The sequence below is a fragment of the Coregonus lavaretus genome (assembly GCF_964263955.1).
Source record: "Coregonus lavaretus genome assembly, contig: HAP1_SCAFFOLD_5925, whole genome shotgun sequence".
Classification (NCBI taxonomy): domain Eukaryota; kingdom Metazoa; phylum Chordata; class Actinopteri; order Salmoniformes; family Salmonidae; genus Coregonus; species Coregonus lavaretus.
Window position 1 is genome coordinate 1 of NW_028156107.1, and position 21,183 is coordinate 21,183.

At 42.4% G+C, this 21,183-nt stretch overlaps 1 protein-coding gene across 2 annotated transcripts; it reads left to right on the top strand.

Annotated features, from left to right (window-relative positions):
* The first annotated feature begins 5,124 nt into the window (after positions 1-5,124).
* On the top strand, positions 5,125-20,272 carry LOC311126775 (vascular endothelial growth factor A-A-like). 2 transcript variants are annotated; one of them, XM_084200757.1, is made up of 7 exons: positions 5,125-5,836; positions 6,808-6,850; positions 9,107-9,303; positions 9,978-10,054; positions 10,491-10,523; positions 15,553-15,684; positions 16,963-20,272. In XM_084200757.1, exons 1-7 carry the CDS (start codon positions 5,768-5,770, stop codon positions 16,982-16,984), a joined length of 573 nt encoding a protein of 190 aa, XP_084056883.1. In that variant the 5' UTR covers positions 5,125-5,767; the 3' UTR covers positions 16,985-20,272. The 2 variants fall into 2 exon arrangements, with proteins under 2 accessions (XP_084056883.1, XP_084056884.1); XM_084200758.1 differs by lacking the exon at positions 15,553-15,684.
* Positions 20,273-21,183: the final 911 nt, after the last annotated feature.

A 21,183-nucleotide genomic window follows, 5' to 3' on the forward strand; every position in this document is an offset into this window, starting at 1 on the left:
ATCACTTTGAAGATGCAACATATTTTTTATTGTGAAATAAACAAGAAATAAGACAAAAAACTTGAGCCTGCATAACTACTACAAAGTCAATGCTTTATAGAGCCACCTTTTGCAGCAATTACAGCTGCAAGTATCTTGGGGTATGTCTCTATAAGCTTGGCATGTCTAGCCACTGGGATTTTTGCCCATTCTTCAAGGCAAAACTGCTCCAGCTCCTTCAAGTTGGATGGGTTCCGCTGGTGTACAGCAATCTTTAAGTCATACCACAGATTCTCAATTGGATTGAGGTCTGGGCTTTGACTAGTCCATTCCAAGACATTTTAATGTTTCCCCTTAAATCACTCGAGTGTTGCTTTAGTAGTATGCTTAGGGTCATTGTCCTGCTGGAAGGTGAACCTCCGTCCCAGTCTCAAATCTCTGGAAGACTGAAACAGGTTTCCCTCAAGAATTTCCCTGTATTTAGCGCCATCCATCATTCCTTCAATTCTGACCAGTTTCTCAGTCCCTGCCGATGAAAAACATCCCCACAGCATGATGCTGCCACCATCATGCTTCACTGTGGGGATGGTGTTCTCGGGGTGATGAGAGGTGTTGGGTTTGCGCCAGACATAGCGTTTTCCTTGATAGCCAAAAAGCTCAATTTTAGTCTCATCTGACCAGAGAACCTTCTTCCATATGTTTGGGGAGTCTCCCACATGCCTTTTGGTGAACACCAAACGTGTTTGCTTATTTTTTTCTTTAAGCAATTGCTTTTTTCTGGCCACTCTTCCGTAAAGCCCAGCCCTGTGGAGTGTACGGCTTAAAGTGGTCCTATGGACAGATACTCAAATCTCCACTGTGGAGCTTTGCAGCTCCTTCAGGGTTATCATTGGTCTCTTTGTTGCCTCTCTGATTAATGCCTTCCTTGCCTGGGCCGTGAGTTTTGGTGGGCGGCACTCTCTTGGCAGGTTTGTGGTGGTGCCATATTCTTTCCATTTTTTTATAATGGATTTAATGGTGCACCGTGGGATGTTCAAAGTTTCTGATATTTCTGTATAACCCAACCCTGGACTATTTTGTGTATGTCCATTACATGAAATCCAAATAAAAATAAATTTAAATTACAGGTTGTAATGCAACAAAATAGGAAAAACACCAAGGGGGATGAATAGTTTTGCAAGACACTGTACCTTTTCTTGCTATGGACATGTTTTCAGTGCAAAAGTGTTATTCTCTGCTCTGATAAATGATGAGTCAAATGACTCCACAGTGTCCTCTACAGGTTAACAGTATCAGTGCAATGGACAGAGGGTGAAATACATTAGCACCTGTGACTTGCCGGTCAAACCATAATCATCCTATAGAAGAATAAATAACACTTCACTTTTATTGGGATTCTATTTAGATGAAAGTAATATAACCTCTTCTGACCAAATTCACATGTAACCACCACAGAAAACTCCCCTTCACAGGAAATATAGAGAAAAATCTGAGGGAAAGCAGACAAGTCAAGAATATGTACAGTGAGGGAAAAAAGTATTTGATCCCCTGCTGATTTTGTACGTTTGCCCACTGACAAAGAAATTATCAGTCTATAATTTTAATGGTAGGTTTATTTGAACAGTGACAGACAGAATAACAACAACAAAATCCAGAAAAACACATGTCAAAAATGTTACAAATTGATTTGCATTTTAATGAGGGAAAAAAGTATTTGACCCCCTCTCAATCAGAAAGATTTCTGGCTCCCAGGTGTCTTTTATACAGGTAACAAGCTGAGATTAGGAGTACACTCTTAAAGGGAGTGCTCCTAATCTCAGCTTGTTACCTGTATAAATGACACCTGTCCACAGAAGCAATCAATCAGATTCCAAATTATCCACCATGGCCAAGACCAAATAGCTCTCCAAGGATGTCAGGGACAATATTGTAGACCTACACAAGGCTGGAATGGGCTACAAGACCATCGCCAAGCGGCTTGGTGAGAAGGTGACAACAGTTGGTGCGATTATTCGCAAATGGAAGAAACACAAAATAACTGTCAATCTCCCTCGGCCTGGGGATCCATGCACGATCTCACCTCGTGGAGTTGCAATGATCATGAGAACGGTGAGGAATCAGCCCAGAACTACACGGGAGGATCTTGTCAATAATATCAAGGCAGCTGGGACCATAGTCACCAAGAAAACAATTGGTAACACACTATGGCGTGAAGGACTGAAATCCTGCAGCACCCGCAAGGTCCCCCTGCTCAAGAAAGCACATATACAGGCCCGTCTGAAGTTTGCCAATGAACATCTGAATGATTCAGAGGAGAACTGGGTGAAAGTGTTGTGGTCAGATGAGACCAAAATCGAGCTCTTTGGCATCAACTCAACTCGCCATGTTTGGAGGAGGAGGAATGGTAACTATGACCCCAAGAACACCATCCCCACCGTCAAACCTGGAGGTGGAAACATTATGCTTTGGGGGTGTTTTTCTGCTAAGGGGACAGGACAACTTCACCGCATCAAAGGGATGATGGACGGGGCCATGTACCGTCAAATCTTGGGTGAGAACCTCCTTCCCTCAGCCAGGGCATTGAAAATTGGTCGTGGATGGGTATTCCAGCATGACAATGACCCAAAACACACGGCAAAGGCAACAAAGGAGTGGCTCAAGAAGAAGCACATTAAGGTCCTGGAGTGGCCTAGCCAGTCTCCAGACCTTAATCCCATAGAAAATCTGTGGAGGGAGCTGAAGGTTCGAGTTGCCAAACGTCAGCCTCGAAACCTTAATGACTTGGAGAAGATCTGCAAAGAGGAGTGGAACAAAATCCCTCCTGAGATGTGTGCAAACCTGGTGGTTAACTACAAGAAACGTCTGACCTCTGTGATTGCCAACTAGGGTTTTGCCACCAAGTACTAAGTCATGTTTTGCAGAGGGGTCAAATACTTATTTCCCTCATTAAAATGCAAATCAATTCATAACATTTTTGACATGCGTTTTTCTTTTTTTTCTTTTTTGTTATTCTGTCTCTCACTGTTCAAATAAATCTACCATTAAAATTATAGACTGATCCTTTCTTTGTCAGTGGGCAAACGTACAAAATCAGCAGGGGAACAAATACTTTTTTCCCTCACTGTATATCTAGACCCATGCTTCATGGGTAAATCTGTGTGTGAGTGTTTGTAAATGGTATGCTTGTGGAGTATTTCCATTCGCCTCACCCATTGCTCATTAAACATTGGTCACAAAACCTTTCTATACTCTACAATAGTCATTTGAATGCGAGTCATACTTTGAATAACTGTACTTTTCCATAGTTGGAAATATACTATTAAGTCTATTTGTTCTGTCTCCACTAATCTAAATATTTCTTTTTTATTTACAAATTCAAATTATGTGTTTGATTATTATCTAAAAGGTTACTTTTAAAACACTACAAACTTTTCCATGTAGGGGAAATAAACCATATTAAAAAAAAAAAAATCAACACCTTGCATTGTGTATGGGTATGTGAATCGTAGATGGGGAGTGCTAGGCTGGACAGAGTTGCTATACTCTCATTAAATCGATATTGAAACTCCTTTAGAAGCCTCAGGAAGCTAATCAACACAACAAGGTCCTCAGCCCTGGGGCTGTCCTCGCTATGGATCCCGTCTCATGTGAGAAAGAAAGGAGAAAATACAACAACAAAAGAGGTGAGGGAAGTTGGAGAGGCCAGAAACCATGGAAACTATGTGGAGGGCCTCCACTAAAGCAGTGTTTGAGATAGAGAGAAAGAGCAGTGACCCATTGTTTTTATGGCGGAATACTGGGACAATGTTATAGTAAATGGGGAACATGCATGCTTCTACTGGGGCACCAAGGGATGGAGTTGGTGCAGGGGAGATGGGATTTAGAGTATATGGATATTCTGTCTCTGTGCGTATTTTGAGATTGAGTGTGTCTTAGTGAGAGTATGTTTTGAGGGGCAATATTGGTGAGATGAGGGACTGTGGGTGTGAGAACTGAAGCGAGAGAGGGTGGAGGTTCTATGTATCTCGCTCTCTCTCTCCGTGTGTGTGTGTGTGTGTGTGTGTGTGTGTGTGTGAGATATCACATCCGTCCAGACTCATGCAGTCCCCCTATTAAATTAAATTCCTTGTGTAACAAATATGCAGCAGGCATTGATCTTCCCTACACATAAAGATCTGAAAGCAATTATTGGATATGTATGACTTGTTCTCTTTTTACATGACAGTTGAAAGAGGATGAATACCAAAAACAATTGTGCTTTTGGAATGCTTAAATGCTTAAAAAAAACTATAATATCCAACAATATGTCCATGCAAGTCATGTATCTGACATGTTTCAGTTGATTGTATTGGCTCAGTCATGCCTAGCTAAGAGCTTCCTAAAGCTCACCTGAACACAAGTGCCATTCTCACTTGGGAACATATAATGACATTTTCTAAAGTTTGACTTACTTTCTAATAAGGACATTTTCTCGCAACTTTCAGTACCTAGAAAGTGCTATGATAATGAGGCTATGGAATGAGCCTTTTATGATTCCTGAACTCGGCATCATCTGTGTCCTACAACAAAAGCAAAACATTATGCAGGCCAGGCCATTGCAAGTCCCTCCACTCTTTCATACCTGAACATTCTCACCTACTGTACTCTGTATCCTTTTAGAGATCCAGGAGGCTCTAATGTCCAATATAGGCTACAATCTCTGTTTAACTGATCAACTAAAAACATGTATGCACCACCACCTCCAAGCACTTGAAGTTAACTTTAGGTGCAAAAGCGATTCCTGCACTAGTCTAGGCCTGGCCTGCTTCTAATTGGGTATTTTCGCATTGTTTATGGGAACTGTCTCACTTGCCGATACTTATAACATACAAAAACCTTTGGTTGCAAAATAAGAAGTATGTCAATTCTAATATTCCACAAAATGGTATAGGCTATCACGAAGCTATTATTTGCAGCTTTTGAATGATTCATTGTAGCCAGAAAGGCAACAAGTAACCATTACATTTTACATTTACATTTTAGTCATTTAGCACCACCCCTCGCCAGCCAACCAGTACCGCCCACATTGGTGATCTAGCCAATGAGCGCAAGCGTCATCCTACTGTAGACCCGTCCTATTGCTAAACTCAATAGCTCATGATCATAGAACAGAAAACGCGCTACACGAGCGAGCAACGGAGGTGTATGACAAGATCTCTCTATTCTGCGCCTGGACTTCCAAACTTTGAAGCGAAACAAAGTCATAGTAAAATCAATTAAAAAATCAAGACAAGGAAAGGGAGACCGGTTCAGTGCGTTTCAAGGAGGATTGCTAACGGATCACTTTGCACCGGCAAACGATCACTCACTACTGTGATCAATGTTGTTATAACTCATGCGCCGCTTTCACACGGCGAAGGCAATGCGTAAAGTTGCATTCAGAAGTTGGTGAAAGTTTTCATCCTGGTGAGCAGATAATAGGACAGAGATGTTCAGTCCATTATGGGGTTTCTAATGTGGATGTAGAATAGAAATCTTGGAAGAGTCTCCGGATGACCGACACATTTTGGATGTTACCTTTCTTTGGGGCTATTCTCTGAGATTCCTTAGAGGCGGTTGCAATAATAATAATAAAAGGATTCCTTTCAGGTGGCACATCTGCCATGTTTGGATGGATTTGATTTTACTATAACCAAGATTATCAAGAAATTGTTGTATTTTTTGTGGGTTTTTTTCTATTATTGTGTCTGATCCAAACGACAGCTGACATTTTAGTACAACCGTACTACTCACCTCCGGAATTACAATCATGAACATTGGCAGTTTTGTACAATTATTATTTGCAGTGCTGCTTCAGCTTCATTTGTATGCAGTAAAGGTGAGCATTCCATTTAAATCGGAGGGGGATCAGATGCGTTCGATGAATTAGGAATAGAGTGCTGTTCATGTTTCATTAATGAGGTGATCGCCCTTGTCGCTCAACCTCGTCACTTGCTGCTAGGTGGGTAGGCCACTTATAATGTATTCACTTTCTGTAAATGATAGGCCTAATGAAATATTTTATGTCACTGTTGAATTGTTAATCCTGACGTTTGACATTCATTTTGGTCCTTTTGGAAAAAGTGTCATAGGCCTATCCAATTAACCCTGTATGTTATATTATTATTAGGCTATTATTATTATTATTATTATTATTATTATTATTATTATTATTATTATTATTATTATTACTTTTGCAAATGCACAATGCACCCAGCATTAATGTCAACAAAATAGTAGGCTAGGCTAAATCTGAATTTTGAGTGACCTAAAAGTGAAATGAGTTGCGTCATTTCACTAGCCTAATCCAAAAAATGTCATAAATATATTCTCTCAAATGTTTATGATAATCTGTACAACGTGTAAAGGCTAACAATGGGCAACCCACCTCACTGTCTTTCATCTATAAGATTACATCGGCTTCTTTCTCACGCAATATTGAAGAGCTATTGCAACAGTCAACGTCCGGTGATAACGTGACTGAAGCGCTGTTGTAATGCCATTTTCCCTCTGCACTTGCCCATAGGCGGGAAAATATTCAATGAAATAGGCTAGCTGTCATAATAAAGAGGGAATGTATTGCAGTCTTGCTGTATAATAAGCTAATGCCATACATTGAAGCATGGCTTAATTACATATAAAAAATGATTGTGCATGCAATTACATTATGGAAATATATTTACATAATTCAGGGAGGCAACACTGCATTGCCTTTATAAAACGTGATGCAGAGCCTACCATAGAACAACTTAGCATGACATAGGCTAAGACATCAAGCTTGCTCTAACAACATGTTGTTGTTTTTTACAGACAGCCCACATACCCAAGGAAGGGGAGAAGAGTAAAAATGATGGTAAGTGCTGAATGTACAAATGTATTACAAGTGCAGTATTGTAGAAGTTTCTTCTCAGTGTTTCCCTTTATTTGGGTATTTGGTGGGTGCATAGCCACCTAGTGGAAATATTCTGAATCTGAATTTTCCCAGAACAGACTTTTTCAAGTTTAGGCCTTCAATGAACATGAGTTTTTGACACATTGGCTATTGCACATGGCTATTGCACGTGGCTTTTGTCATAACACAATCTTTACATTGTAGCAATGCTACCTCTCTATCAGTGAGATAAGATGGGTATCATATAGGACCCCATGGTACTCTTGAAGTCTTAGTGGTGAGTCCCTGGGTGAAAGGCTTTACTTGGGACTTTGGAATTACCATGAAAGCGTGTCTGATCCAAATAGTCTGGTATATGTTAACAGACAAGGTTACTGCATGAATTCAAGGCCACTGCTAAATTCATGTGGCAAACACATGGTCAGATTGTATCATTTATATTGGACAAAGCATGTCAGCCTCGGTCCAAGGCTGTGTGCATGGTTATGTTTGTTTATTGACAGTGACAGAGTATGTTTCACTTGTTAGCTGTGTTCAAGGTTAGCCATGTTAGTCAATAGTGGACACAGACAGGTTACTCACTGTGATGCATTAGGGACTGGTCCTCAGCAGAGAAAACACAGGAATTGAATTGTTTGTTATTGTCAGCACAAGGGCAGCGACTCCCTTCCTCTTCTTTGACACCTGTGGGTGGCTTCTGGCCTTCATTTCTCTCTCTCTCTCACACACACACACACACACACACACACACACACACACACACACACACACACACACACACACACACAATCACATTAAAACAAATGTTGTTTGGGTACTAGAACTCTGCTAGACAGAGTGTGAAGCAGCAGCTGTGCAGAGAGAGACTGTAGGGCTCCGCTGAGCCAGAACAGCACAGGGAGACGTGCTGGGCTGGTGACCTTGGGCTGTAGACGGAGACACTCCTGTCACTGGCAGCGAGACAGACAGCCTTTCTCCCCCCACAGGCCTGCAGGCTGGCCTGGCCGTCTCCTCTGAGAGCAGGTGCTGGGAGGTAGAAAGGGAGGTAGTGGACACTGCATCTGCTGGCCAGGCAGGTCATCCAGGGGCTAGCAGCAGCAGTGCATGGTTTGAGAAGGAGTAACAGAGCCAGCTACGGCAGGCAGGCAGTGGTGTGTCAGGATGTTGTTGTAGCATTAGGCCGGAACTGACCAGGCCGACTGGTTAAGGGGAGGGCTTCCGGGGGTCACATGTCAGAGGTGAACCCTGGCACAGCACAGCCTGAGGTCATGGGCTGCTCGGACGACCTGGGGATCAGGAGGGGGACGGGGTCGCTGGGAAGCCAGTCTATAGGATGGAGGGTGGGGGATTATTCTGGGATGGAGATGGGTAGGGTTAGTCAGCATCTGATGAATTGTGGGTTGTATGTATATGGCATGTAGCTTAAACTGTGGATGTGATGTAATTGTCAACTTTGTGTGGGTTTGAATGTGTGTGGTGGGCTTTAGACAGCTGTGAGCACGAGCAGGTTTGACATAATTTTGTTTTGTTTTGCTGGAGGGACATTAAAATCCTTGTCAGCACAATAGTCTGCATTGTTGCATCTGAAGCCATATATATGTGGCTTTGTTTATCTGCTAAGCTGGCTTTAGTAATGGGCACCACTCAGGAAATGAATGCCTGTACCTTTTGACGACCACAAAGGCACACAAGTACTCTCTTCCACTGCCGAGCGGAACCAGAGCAGATGGGTGGATGACAGGGGGGTTCTAGGAAGTAGAGGAGGCATGGAGAGTTAGGATAAAGGAGAAAAAAGGGGCACAACTGGGGAATGAGGGAGGAAAGGAGGATGAAAGCTTAGTGGGTAAGAGCGTTGTGCCAGTAACCGAAAGGTCGCTGGTTCTAATCCCCGAGCCGACTAGGTGAGAAATCTGCCGATGTGCCCTTAAGCAAGGCACTTAACCCTAATTGCTCCTGTAAGTCGCTCTGGATAAGAGCGTCTGCTAAATGACTAAAAATGTTTAAAAAAAAAAAAATTAATGAAAGAGAATGCATTGGAGAGCAAGTGGAGAGGATGGATGTGCTGTACTCTACAGTATAGCAGTTTTGTGGTAGGGTTGCAACTGATGTTACTGTCTTCTCCTCAAGGAATCTTACTGTTACTGACAGTTATCTATGTCAGAGTGAGGATGAGAAGGAAGCAGTACTGATGTTCTCCCTCTGCTCTTCCTCCTGCAGTGGTCCCGTTCATGGACGTGTATAACAAGAGCATGTGTCGGACACGGGAGATCCTGGTGGACATCTTCCAGGAATATCCAGATGAGATCGAGCACACCTACATCCCCTCGTGCGTGGTGCTCATGCGCTGTGCCGGATGCTGCAACGACGAGGCGCTGGAGTGTGTCCCCACGGAAACAAAAAACGTTACCATGGAGGTAAGCTCCAACTCCAACTCTCGCCGGGACCGGCGAACAGGGGATTTGTTCAACTCTCGCTCTCCCCTCTCACTCTCATTCCATCTCTCTCATATCACTTACAACCCCTCTTTCTTCCATATCTCCCGGTGTCCTTTCTTTCTTCCATTCCTCTTCTCACTGGTTTTCTGTGTCTCTGTCTCTGTCTCTGTCTCTCTCTCTCTCTCTCTCTCTCTCTCTCTCTCTCTCTCTCTCTCTTGCTTTGCTTTGCTTTGTTTCTCTCTCTGTCCCATGGAAAAAGTGAAGCAGCAGGGGCCTGGCATGTCAGCTATTTTGTTTACACCCTGTTTACGCCCCTGTTTATGTGGTTGACGTCTCTTTTGGCCACAGTCAGGAGGTAGGACTTACTGTTGGCATGGGCCTAGGGTGGAAAGGAATAAGCTAAAGTAATGTGATACAGCGCATGCCTGGCTATGGTGTCGGTCGGTCTTCACCGACCGGTTAGCTAGTGGTCACACTGGTCAGACTGTGGCCACTTTGTCAGTGGTCAGAGCAATCACTCACTAAGAATCTCTGAGGTAGTAATGTTGCGGCAGAGGAATTTGGTTTGGGCGGGGGTGAGTGACCCAAGTAAGAGACTACAAACCCCTTTTCAATGTGAATTTTAATGTTTCATATTTTATTTTTCTCTACAGGTAATAAGAGTGAAACAGAGAGTATCGCAACATAATTTTCAGTTAAGTTTCACAGAACATCGAAAGTGTGAATGCAGGTAAGAATCTTTTCTCAGGCCTATAATGATTTCAGGCTTCACAGTGTTTTTGCTTACTGGTTAAAGGTCCAATGCAGCTGTTTTTATCACAATATCAAATAACAATTAAGTACCTTACTGTGATTGTTTTCAATTTAAATGTTCAAAAAGAAACAAAAATAGCTTCTTATTTTGCTATTACCGGTACTGTCTCTTTCTTATTGGTCTATTAACTAATTATTTAGGCCAAAACTCCATCCCACCCAAACAGGCTGACATTTCAGGCGGTCTTTTCAAACAGCTCTTACACTAAAAGGACATTATTATTATTCCAACCTCATAGTGTGGAAATATATATAAAACATAGGAAAATCATGTTTTTGACTGCACTGGGCCTTTAATAAAAAGCAAAATATAAAGCTAAAGGTTTTGTTCTCTATTTTCCTCCTAATTTCAGACCAAAGCCAGAAGTTAAAGCAAAGAAAGAAAAGTAAGTACACTTTTTGTGTTGTTATTGTTGAGGTATTTGTGGGACGAGGGGAGGGAGTTGTCTGAGTTTAGTTTAGCTCCCACTATGATATTCAAACTGTCAAAACAGATCTATCTGCCAGCCCCAAAACATCTGAATATTTTGATTGACCAGTTTCCCAACCAATCATCATCCCGTTCCCACAGACACCTTAATTCAACATAGAGGGCTGGGGCCTAATCCTCCCGAACCAATCAGTATTCATGTATTCAATATTCCTCATGTTGATTGGCCACTGTACATGCAGATGAGATGCAGCCAGCTGGACACTTTGGTACCAGCGACCATGTGGGGTAGCGCTAATGCTAATGCTAATAGTAATGGGGAATCTGCAGTATCTTTTACCCCTGCCGTACTGAGAAGTCGGCAGCTGCCCTGCTCCTGCTGATAGAATTGAGTCGATCATTTTAAAGGGTGGTGAGAGGAAGTATTAGGGTGCCTTCTACTAGTGATAGGGATTAGCAGCACCTCATAGGCTCCTACACCGCACCACATAGCCCTGTCTCTCTCTATTTAACATAGCGAGGAAGGGAGGGGAGGTAGAGGCCTAGTTCTCCATGTTCCCTTCACGCCTCGTGGCGTTAGAGGACTAGCAGCACACCTTGTGGAAAAAACTGCCTCTCTCCTCTATCTTTACTGTTGCTGATAAGAGAATGGATTTTTATTTTTTTTACTTGGTTTGTCTTCCTGCCAGGATCTGTTCATTTTATGGCAGTTGGTTTAGTGCTTTACTGTGCGGCTGTAACAGTTGAGGTAGTTAGCTAGCGCCAGACCACCTGTGACTGGCCGGGCTGTCCAGCAGCCTTCTTCTAAGCTCCAGTTGCTCAAGCCTGACCCTCGGCCCTCGTGGCTACTTCCACAGTGTACTTCCACAGAGACTGTGGTCCTCTGTAGCTCAGCTGGTAGAGCACGGTGCTTGTAACGCCAAGGTAGTGGGTTCGATCCCCGGGACCACCCATACACAAAAACAAAAAATATGCATGCACGCATGACTGTAAGTCGCTTTGGATAAAAGCGTCTGCTAAATGGCATATTATTATTATTATTAATCATAGCAACAGGTGTCATTCAGTTATTTTATTTTTACCGTTGTAAATAGTGGATGAGACAGAGATGCAGTGGACATGGTTAGTTACAGGCAGTGTGGAGGGAGGGAAACAGACCGACTGTCAGTGTTGATGCAGGGATGTGTGTGTAAGTGTGTGAGACGTGTGTGTGTGTAAATGTCTTTAGCCACCTCAGCTGCAGCTGGCACGTCAGAGGACGTCCCTTGTTTTAATTAGATAAGAACCATGCAGGGTTAAAGCCCCATGGATCAGTGGAGGAGAGATGGGATCATGTTAGCTAGCTGAGAGGGCTAAATCAAATCCGTTTGTCATGGGGTTGAGCTGAGCCTTGTCCCCGTGCTGTGCCACACACACCTCTGCCTGTCACCCAGCACGTAGGCAGACAGCTCACCTCAGCCAGGCCAGGGTGGGGTCAAGGGAAAAAAATGCCCATTCATTCACTCACATGCATACTGTACATAATACTCTAGACACACATTTGGGGCTCTATTTAACAAACCTAACGCAATGTTAAATCTATGCGCAGGCGGTAGCGCTATAGGGTCAGCGGTGTGTCAGAAATATGTTTGCTGTTTTCACTATTACAATTATCGGCACACTTGCTGGTGTTGGCGCGAAAGGGCTGGGTTTTGATAAATAAACTAGTTGTGGGTGTGTCGAGGCTTGGCCCTTCACTGGCCAATCAGAACATGCTCCATGTGAAATATGTGGTTGCTTCAAGTTGTGTATTTACTGTCTTTTATGTATTGACTTGGAATCAACTCCAATTCCAATGTAGTTTGTTAAATGGCTTACAGAAACTAAATAACAAAATGAAGACCTATCTTTGCTAAATACGTTAACTTTAACCCATTTGCAGTCCACATTGTTCTACGTAATTGCATGGCTTCAATAGCATTCACCCTGATATAGGGGCTAGGCCTACTGTAAATTGCATTATGGCTGAGCATGGACATGCCAAACATTGTCAATAAGCAAGATTAAATTCATGATTGATAAGGCCTACAAAGAGAACCAATAGTTCTAATAAAATTCTAAACAAAACGAAAAAACAACAACTTGTTTTAAATAGGCTGTGTCACACTTACAGTCACCATCATTTCTCCGCATGGGCATATAATATTAAAACAACGCAGACTATGGAGGTTTTTACGCACATCAAAACTTTTCACAGTAGCTGGAGAAAGATAAAGAGAAAGGGATAATGTTATACTGCTCCCAAGTAGGCCTATGTTTTATGAACATAATTGGAACCATCTCACAGATCACATTGCATTCACACTTCTCATGTAGTCCCGTGTAGCTCAGTTGGTAGAGCATGGCGCTTGCAACGCCAGGGTTGTGGGTTCGGGGGGCCAGTATGGGAAAAAAAAAAAATAATGTATGCACTCACTTAACTGTAAGTCGCTCTGGATAAGAGCGTCTGCTAAATGACAAAAAATGTAAAAAAACATCTCCAGAAGTTGCATGCGCGCCACGAACGTTGTAACCATAAAACCAGGAAGGTGAATCATTCTAATAAGATTGCTTGTTTTTCTTTTAATTTTATTATAACCCATCTGTTTTTTTTTAACAACAACAAGAAATAATTGTAAAATGTAATGATATCATAAAATCGGCAGGATAAAAATAAACGCATTGCTGTTGAACCAGCCTTCGTTATAGTAGGACTAAGGGAGGGCTTGGGTTTTGAACATATGAAACGGAAAACAGGCAATAGTTACAGGTTACAGATAACTTCTAAATATGAGGTTCACTGGTGTTCAACAAGGTTCTCATCTCTCATTTCATGATGGGCATGACAGTACATCATGGAGGGGGTTTTACGCACATCCAAAATGGGACCTGCATGGCTAAAATAATGTGGGCCTACCTACAATGCATAGATAATAAGGGAATGTCAGCTCACTGTTTTACTCCTCTCAAATTTTATATTTTAATAAAGCTTTGGTGATTAAGATGTATTTCCAAGCAGTCTCAGGAGCCAAACCCTTTACCGACAGTCTTGACTACTTTGTGATTGCACTGGGCAGGACAAAGAAAAGCCTTCATTGAGAGGAGGGGAGGCTATGCTTGGTTTTTAACCAAATAAAACAAAATGGGAATAAACATTAGTTTTTTTATGTTTCTATATACGAAATATACAGGCGCCAAAAGCACATTAGGCGACTCTTGTTCCATGCGCATATGGGCAGTGTGCGTCACAGCTGGATAGGCTGCATTTCCGCTGTCAAAATTCGTGCCATAACCAACTGCGTTACCGCTAAAACCAGCTTTTGGTTGGTCTTAAATATCCCTACCAGTACTGCCTGAAATTAGCACCCCTCCCATCTGAGCGCAAGCGTGCAGATATAAGACAGGTCAATTACCGAACCTGGCGTTAGGGCCAGAAAATGCCAGTGCGCTAGTTTTTACATGACGAAATTGCAAACTAACGAGCATTTGACAGTAGCGCCGCCTTAACGCCAGCCGAAAATCGAGCCCTTGATATGCATAGACTGATTTACACAGGCAACAGTGGATGCATTTACATTTACACATGCATTTGCATTGACACAGACACACACACACACATTCAAACAGGGATCGAGCCCACTGCTAATGAGGAGACTAGATTAGAAGGGAGATGCCAGACTTGATTGATTGTCTCCTCTTTGGCCTAACCTCTATTGATTGACCTCTGTATGAGTGTCCCTGCCTCCACTTAGGTGTCTTTTCTCTTTTGCCCTGTTCTCTATTTTCCATGGGCAATGACCATAAAGAGAAAGAGAAAGAAAGAGAGAGACACTGGCACGATGAGGGCTGAGGCCTATGCCAGCGCCTCTTCTGCGGCGTGTCTGCACATGGGCACTGTGTCTCTCTTGATGGTTGGCTTGATTTTGGAGGAACTTGTTTGTATCTTGTAAAATGCATACCTCTTTTGGTTTGGCATGAGAAGGCTTTATTTTTTTAAAATAAACCTTCTTTTTTTTGGCGTACGCACCACTAAAGTTGACGTGAGTGAGAACTGTCAGGTAATGATGATGTCTGTATGTATGGCTGTCTACCGCCCCCTCACTAATCCATGGCAGCAGGGTCGATGCCATGTTGAGTCTACATGCTGCTAGAGTTTGTTCTCTGTTTCTCTGTTGCCTTTTGTTTTAGACGATAGACGGATGGACCAACACTGTTGTCTTAAGTTGCTACCAATATAGTGAAATTAATATGATTAGATTGTCTTCTATAATCCTTACGTTGTGCCTGAGCCTGCGCTTACTCAGCCAAACCATCATCCTAATGTCATTCCTAACATCCCATTCATTTGTGGCGCTCATGGGAGCATGTCTGTAGGGTAATTGTAGTGGGAAATAGAGGCAGGTTTTGGGAGGGATGGGTTTTTAAAGATGGCTGCTCCCTTGTGAGCATGTCATTGGATGGATCGGGAAGCAAATGCTATGTGTTCTGTGTTTCTGCTGTGGACTTTACCTAATCACATGCACCTGTTTTGTGTGTCTGTGTGTGTGGCTGTTAGTGTGGATGTGCGTGTGTATACAGTATCATGTGTGTATAAGTGCAAATGTTCTCATTCAATGTTGCTTCTCATAGACCCAATCACACATGTGCTTGTCATGCCATTAGAGAGGATGAATGAAAGAGAGCGAGAAATTGTGGGTGAAAGAGGAGTGTGTGAGTGTATGCAAGCATGATCAGGCCCATGTGTGTAGAAAAGTCTTTACATGTGCTCTCTTTCTAACCCGATCACAATGCTCCACAACCTCAAACAAACTTCACACCACCTAGCGGCTGAAGAAGTATTGAACTGATGTTGCTCAAATGTTCATCCAATTTGTGGGTGCATGAGTGTCTGTGTCTGTCTACACCCTTTTTCTGCAGGATACGCTCTATAGCTTAGACCTCTCTCTCCCTTTTTGCTTCCCTTGCAGCCACTGTGAGCCTTGCTCAGAGAGAAGAAAGCGCTTGTTTATGCAGGACCCTCTCACCTGTAAATGTTCCTGCAAATTCACACAATTAGACTGCAAGTCCAGACAACTTGAGTTAAACGAAAGAACTTGCAGGTTTGTTTACGAAATATTGCGATAAACAACGTGACTTGATCTATACTCCGTTCACCCACATCTACATCCATCCACCTTTTTTGCACTTCTGTCATTTGTTAGATTTTTTTTCTCCTGCTGAGAAATGCATGCTTCTCACTTGCTTATAGAATATGTTTTTGTTTGTTTGTATATGGAATCGTGTGGGACTATGTTTGCTTGTAAGTGTGTTTGTATTGTCTGTTGTCATGCGTAATATTCTGATACTCATCTTAACATCATCCTTGATGTTAAAACTGTGACTCTGTAAAGGTAGTATATTATATTATAGCTAGCTAGTATAGTGTATTCCCTTTGGATGGTAGACACTTAAACTAGACAATACACACAAAACAGCCCCTTTCTCCCTTTAGATTCCCTTTAAATTAAAGCAGTATCTATATTATATACACTAATTCTAGCACCAAGCAAGGGAATCTAGGGGGTGGGGTTTTATGTGTGTGAGACAGTCCGCCCCATATTGGGTCAGTCTGTAGTAATGCCCATTTATTCTGACCCACACTAATCATCCCACTTATCATCTCCCAACATAGTCTCCTTATCTCTTTCCCATCGCTACATGGATATATATAACCACCTGCGTAGGAGGGGAATTTTAGCGTCCATTGTTGTTTTTAACTGCTACCAGTCTTGATCACACAAATAGACAGACATGTTTATAAGTCAGCACAGTACAGGACTCAAGACAGAACTAACTCATGCACGACACTAACATTCAAAGGGGAAGTGTTTCCCTTGGTTCGTAATTGTGAACGAACAGGCTCTTAATTGAGTGAATGTAGAACTGGTGTCCATGCTACTTGTTTCTAATGATCCTACTCATAACTCCTATGAGGCGTAGCCCTAAACTCAATTACTAATCGAAGATTAAAACTCCATCTCCATTGGTTGCAAATAACGGCTGTATTCAGTCAGTGGCCCAATGGAGAGCTGACTGCTTCTGGTGAAACTCCCACAAGGCCCTGTGTTGGTGACATCCCTTGACCCTACTATATACATTCCTGACCTTTGAACCTTAGAGGCCCCCCACACGGTGTGCTGGATTTAAAGAGCCACAGATGAGTGGGGTGACCAGCGACATGATTCCAATTGGTCATGGGTCAGGGGAGGAAGAGGGAGGGACTGCAGGAGTTTTTCACATTTGGGGTGATGTGATTGGCTCCAGGCTACACCCCTGCTGGGAGAATGATTTGTTGCCCATCTTCTAACCAACTGTCTGTCATGTCTTGTCATCCACAGATGTGACAAACCAAGGAGATGAGATGAGGAGAGGGGGGACACTGAAATGAAGGAATATTTTCTTGGCACAGCACTTTGAAACCTGACGACGCATTCCCTGGAAGGTCTGAAAATTGCAACGCAAGAAAGAACGAGCAAGAGAGAGCGATAGAGAGAGACTGAGATATCATGCTGTTGTATATTTCTAAGATATTAATATATATATATACATACATATTCTAAAAGGACAATGTTTATTGCTGCTATAAAAAAGGAGAAATTATAAAGTGAACGAATGCGCCACTGTCTGGTGTGTGAATGGGACAAAAGGTGTTTGGGCCTGCACGTGGATAGGACTGAGAGTTTTTGTTAGAATCCATTTTATTTTATGTAACACATCACTGGATGTTGGTCTGCTGTGGATATGAGTATCTTAAATATACAGTGCCTTCGGAAAGTATTCAGACCCCTTGACTTTTTCCACATTTTGTTACGTTACAGCCTTATTCTAAAATGGATTAAATTGTTTTTTTCCCCCTCATCAATCTACACACCATACCCCATAATGACAAAGCAAAAAACAGGTTTGTAGAAATTTGTTGTAAAAAACGGAAATTAGACATTTACATATGTATTCAGACCCTTTACTCAGTACTTTGTTGAAGCACCTTTGGCAGCGATTACAGCCTTGAGTCTTCTTGGGTATGACGCTACAAGCTTGGCACACCTGTATTTGGGGAGTTTCTCCCATTCTTCTCTGCAGATCCTCTCAAGCTCTGTCAGGTTGGAGGGGAGCGTTACTGCACAGCTATTTTCAGGTCTCTCCAGCGATGTTCGATCAGGTTTAAGTCCAGGCTCTGGCTGGGCCACTCAAGGACATTCAGAGACTTGTCCCGAAGTCACTCCTGCGTCGTCTTGGCTGTGTGCTTAGGGTCGTTGTCCTGTTGGAAGGTGAACCTTCGCCCCAGTCTGGAGCAGGTTTTCATCAAGGATCTCTCTGTACTTTGCTCCGTTCATCTTTGCCTCAATCCTGACTAGTCTCCCAGTCCCTGCCGCTGAAAATCATCCCCACAGCATGATTCTGCCACCACCATTTTATTTATTTTATTTTTATTTAACCTTTATTTAACTAGGCAAGTCAGTTAAGAACAAATTCTTATTTACAATGACGGCCTACACCGGCCAAACCCGGACGACGCTGGGCCAATTGTGCGCCACCCTATGGAACTCCCAATCACAGCCGGTTGTGATACAGCCTTGAATCGAACCAGGGGGTCTGTAGTGACACCTCAAGCACTGAGATGCAGTGCCTTAGACCGCTGCGCCACTAAGGTGCCGAGTGCTTCACCGTAGGGATGGTGCCAGGTTTCCTCCAGACGTGACGCTTGGCATTCAGGCCAAAGAGTTCAATCTTGGTTTCATCAGACCAGAGATTCTTGTTTCTCATGGTCTGAAAGTCTTTAAGTGCCTTTTGGCAAACTGCAAGCGGGCTGTCATGTGCCTTTTACTGAGGAGTGACTTCCGATTGGCCACTCTACCATAAAGGCCTGATTGGTGGAGTGCTGCAGAGATGGTTGTCCTCCTGGAAGGTTCTCCCATCTCCACAGAGGAACTCTAGAGCTCTGTCAGAGTGACCATCGGGTTCTTGGTCACCTCCCTGACCAAGGCCCTTCTCCCCCAATTGCTCTGTTTGGCTGGGCGGCCAGCTCTAGGAAGAGTCTTGGTGGTTCCAAACTTCTTCATTTAAGAATGATGGAGGCCACTGTGTTCTTGGCGACCTTCAATGCTGCAGAAATGTTTTGGTACCCTTCCCCAGATTTGTGCCTCGACTCCAATCAAGTTGTAGAAACATCGCAAGGATGATAATGGAAACAGAATGCACCTGAGCTCAATTTAGAGTCTCATAGCAAAGGGTCTGAATACTTATGTAAATAAGGTATTTATGTTTTGAATTTTTTATACATTTGCAAACATTTCTAAAAACCTGTTTTCACTTTGTCATTATGGGGTATTGTGTGTAGATTGCTGAGGATTTTTCATTTATTTAATCCATTTTAGAATAAGGCTGTAACGTAACAAAATGTGGAAAAAGTCAAGGGGTCTGAATACTTTCCGAAGGCACTGTATCTATATAAAAACTACGCGAAATTGTGACCATAACTTCACTGAGAGGTGCAATGGGAACATGTTTCTCCTCAGACCTCTGAAGCTCTAGAGAACTGTCAGAAAGCAGAACTACTTCCTCTATGGGGTGAAGTTTTTGTCACCACTGTATCGACTAACACCAGATAGGACTCGGTGTGAGAATACTTCGAAAGGGATATTAAACATAGGTATATATGGAGACAAGAGTGATTCCATCTTCCGCCAAGGACCAACTCACCACTGTCAAAATCAATAATCTCTATTTGCTTTGTTTATCGTCTTCATTTGTTTTCCAAAGAGATAATTGCACACACATTAAAGCATAGTCCATTATGGAAAAAATTACGATCTGTATATACTTATCTAATATCCCTTTGTGTAGTACACTACATCTAATTTATAATGCTATAATATTTTCAATATTCTGTGTATTTAATTGATATATTTATATGCAGTGTTATGGTTGATATTGATTTTACTTCTTCACCTGGCAATGTTATCACCAATCTGTTTGGCCACAGAAAACATGGAAAACTGTAGGCGTATTTATTTTTGTAAGAAAATAAGATAAAACTTCAACATTCCTGAAAATGAGATACTGTATGTTTTTTTGGGTTAGAGGGGCTGGTAGCATGTGTCTTGACTTTGTTACAAACCAACCCTGACACAAACATGTTTGTGAAAAGATTCACAGCCAGCGTTGCAGTTTTAGACTCGAGTCGGGGACGTGTTTTTGCACGTGAGTGCCCGAAGACACGTCATGAGGAGGACTGAGGGCATCTCACTGACCTTGGTCAGCTTGGGCCAACTCCACACAGAGACTGAGACTCTGGCCAGCCCGCTTTAGCTCGGCCTGGGTCGGCTTGCATTGGGTTTACCAGAACAGGACTTGGCCTAGTGGGGAACCAGGAGCATTAGGAGACAATGCTCTCTGCCCTTTGATGAAAAGAAACATTCTATTTGTATTTAAGTGTCAGAAATACTTTTTTGTTTGTTGTATCATGTACAGACACATTTTTAGTATATTTTCACATTAATATATTTATTGGTTTTACAATAATAACATCTTTTTTTTGTTTTTAGTGTAACTATTAACTATATTTATTTTGAAAATATATTGTTTTTTTATTGAATAAAAAATGCAGTTGTCTTTGGAAGCCTATCTTTTCAACTGTTTTGAAATGAACTCTGACATGTTGATCAATCTAAACTAATTAGATCAGGTAACAATACAACACAATCCTACTTTACTAACCCCTCCTAAGCCAATTGATAAGGCATCAAAAGAGGACAAAACTACAATAAAATACATGCAATGCAACATACAGGTATCTGCCAAAATAAAGGAAACACCAACATAAAGTGTCTTAATAGGGCGTTGGGCCACCACAAGCCAGAACAGCTTCAATGCACCTTGGCTTTATTGCTACAATTGTCTGGAACTCTATTGGAGGGATGCAACACCATACTTCCACGAGAAATTCCATCATTTGGTGTTTGGTTGATGGTGGTGGAAAACACTGTCTCAGGTGCCGCTCCAGAATCTCCCATAAGTGTTCAATTGGGTTGGGACCTGGTGACTGAATTGGGGCTCTATTCAATCCGTATCGCAGAAGTTCTGTGCTATAGCGTGATTGAAATGTAAAGGTAATTTCTGATTGAGCCGACATATGCAGCGTTTACTGTGAATGCAGTCTCTGAGAACATTGCCTTTACATTACAATCGCGCTATAGCACTATAGCCCTTGTTTAAGTGGTCAATACCTCAACACAATAACTTACAATGAACAACAGAGGAAAATAAAATAAACTCCATAATAATGTTAGAACCAAGCATTGACTTTGTGCCATATTTCAAATCATTTACCCAAATTGTTCACAAAGAATCTCTGAAACAGTGCAGTGGAGTGTTTAGTCAGGAGTGGTTTGTGATTTTTAAACAGAACCTCTCTAATTAGAATCCAAAAGTACCCAATGGCTATGTGGTTATGTTATTTCATGCATTCCACCTCCACTAAGAAAAGATTAGCAGTGGCTCTCTCTTAGAATAAACCCCAGAGAGAGAGGGAGGAAGGAGGAAGGAGGAAGGAGGGAGCC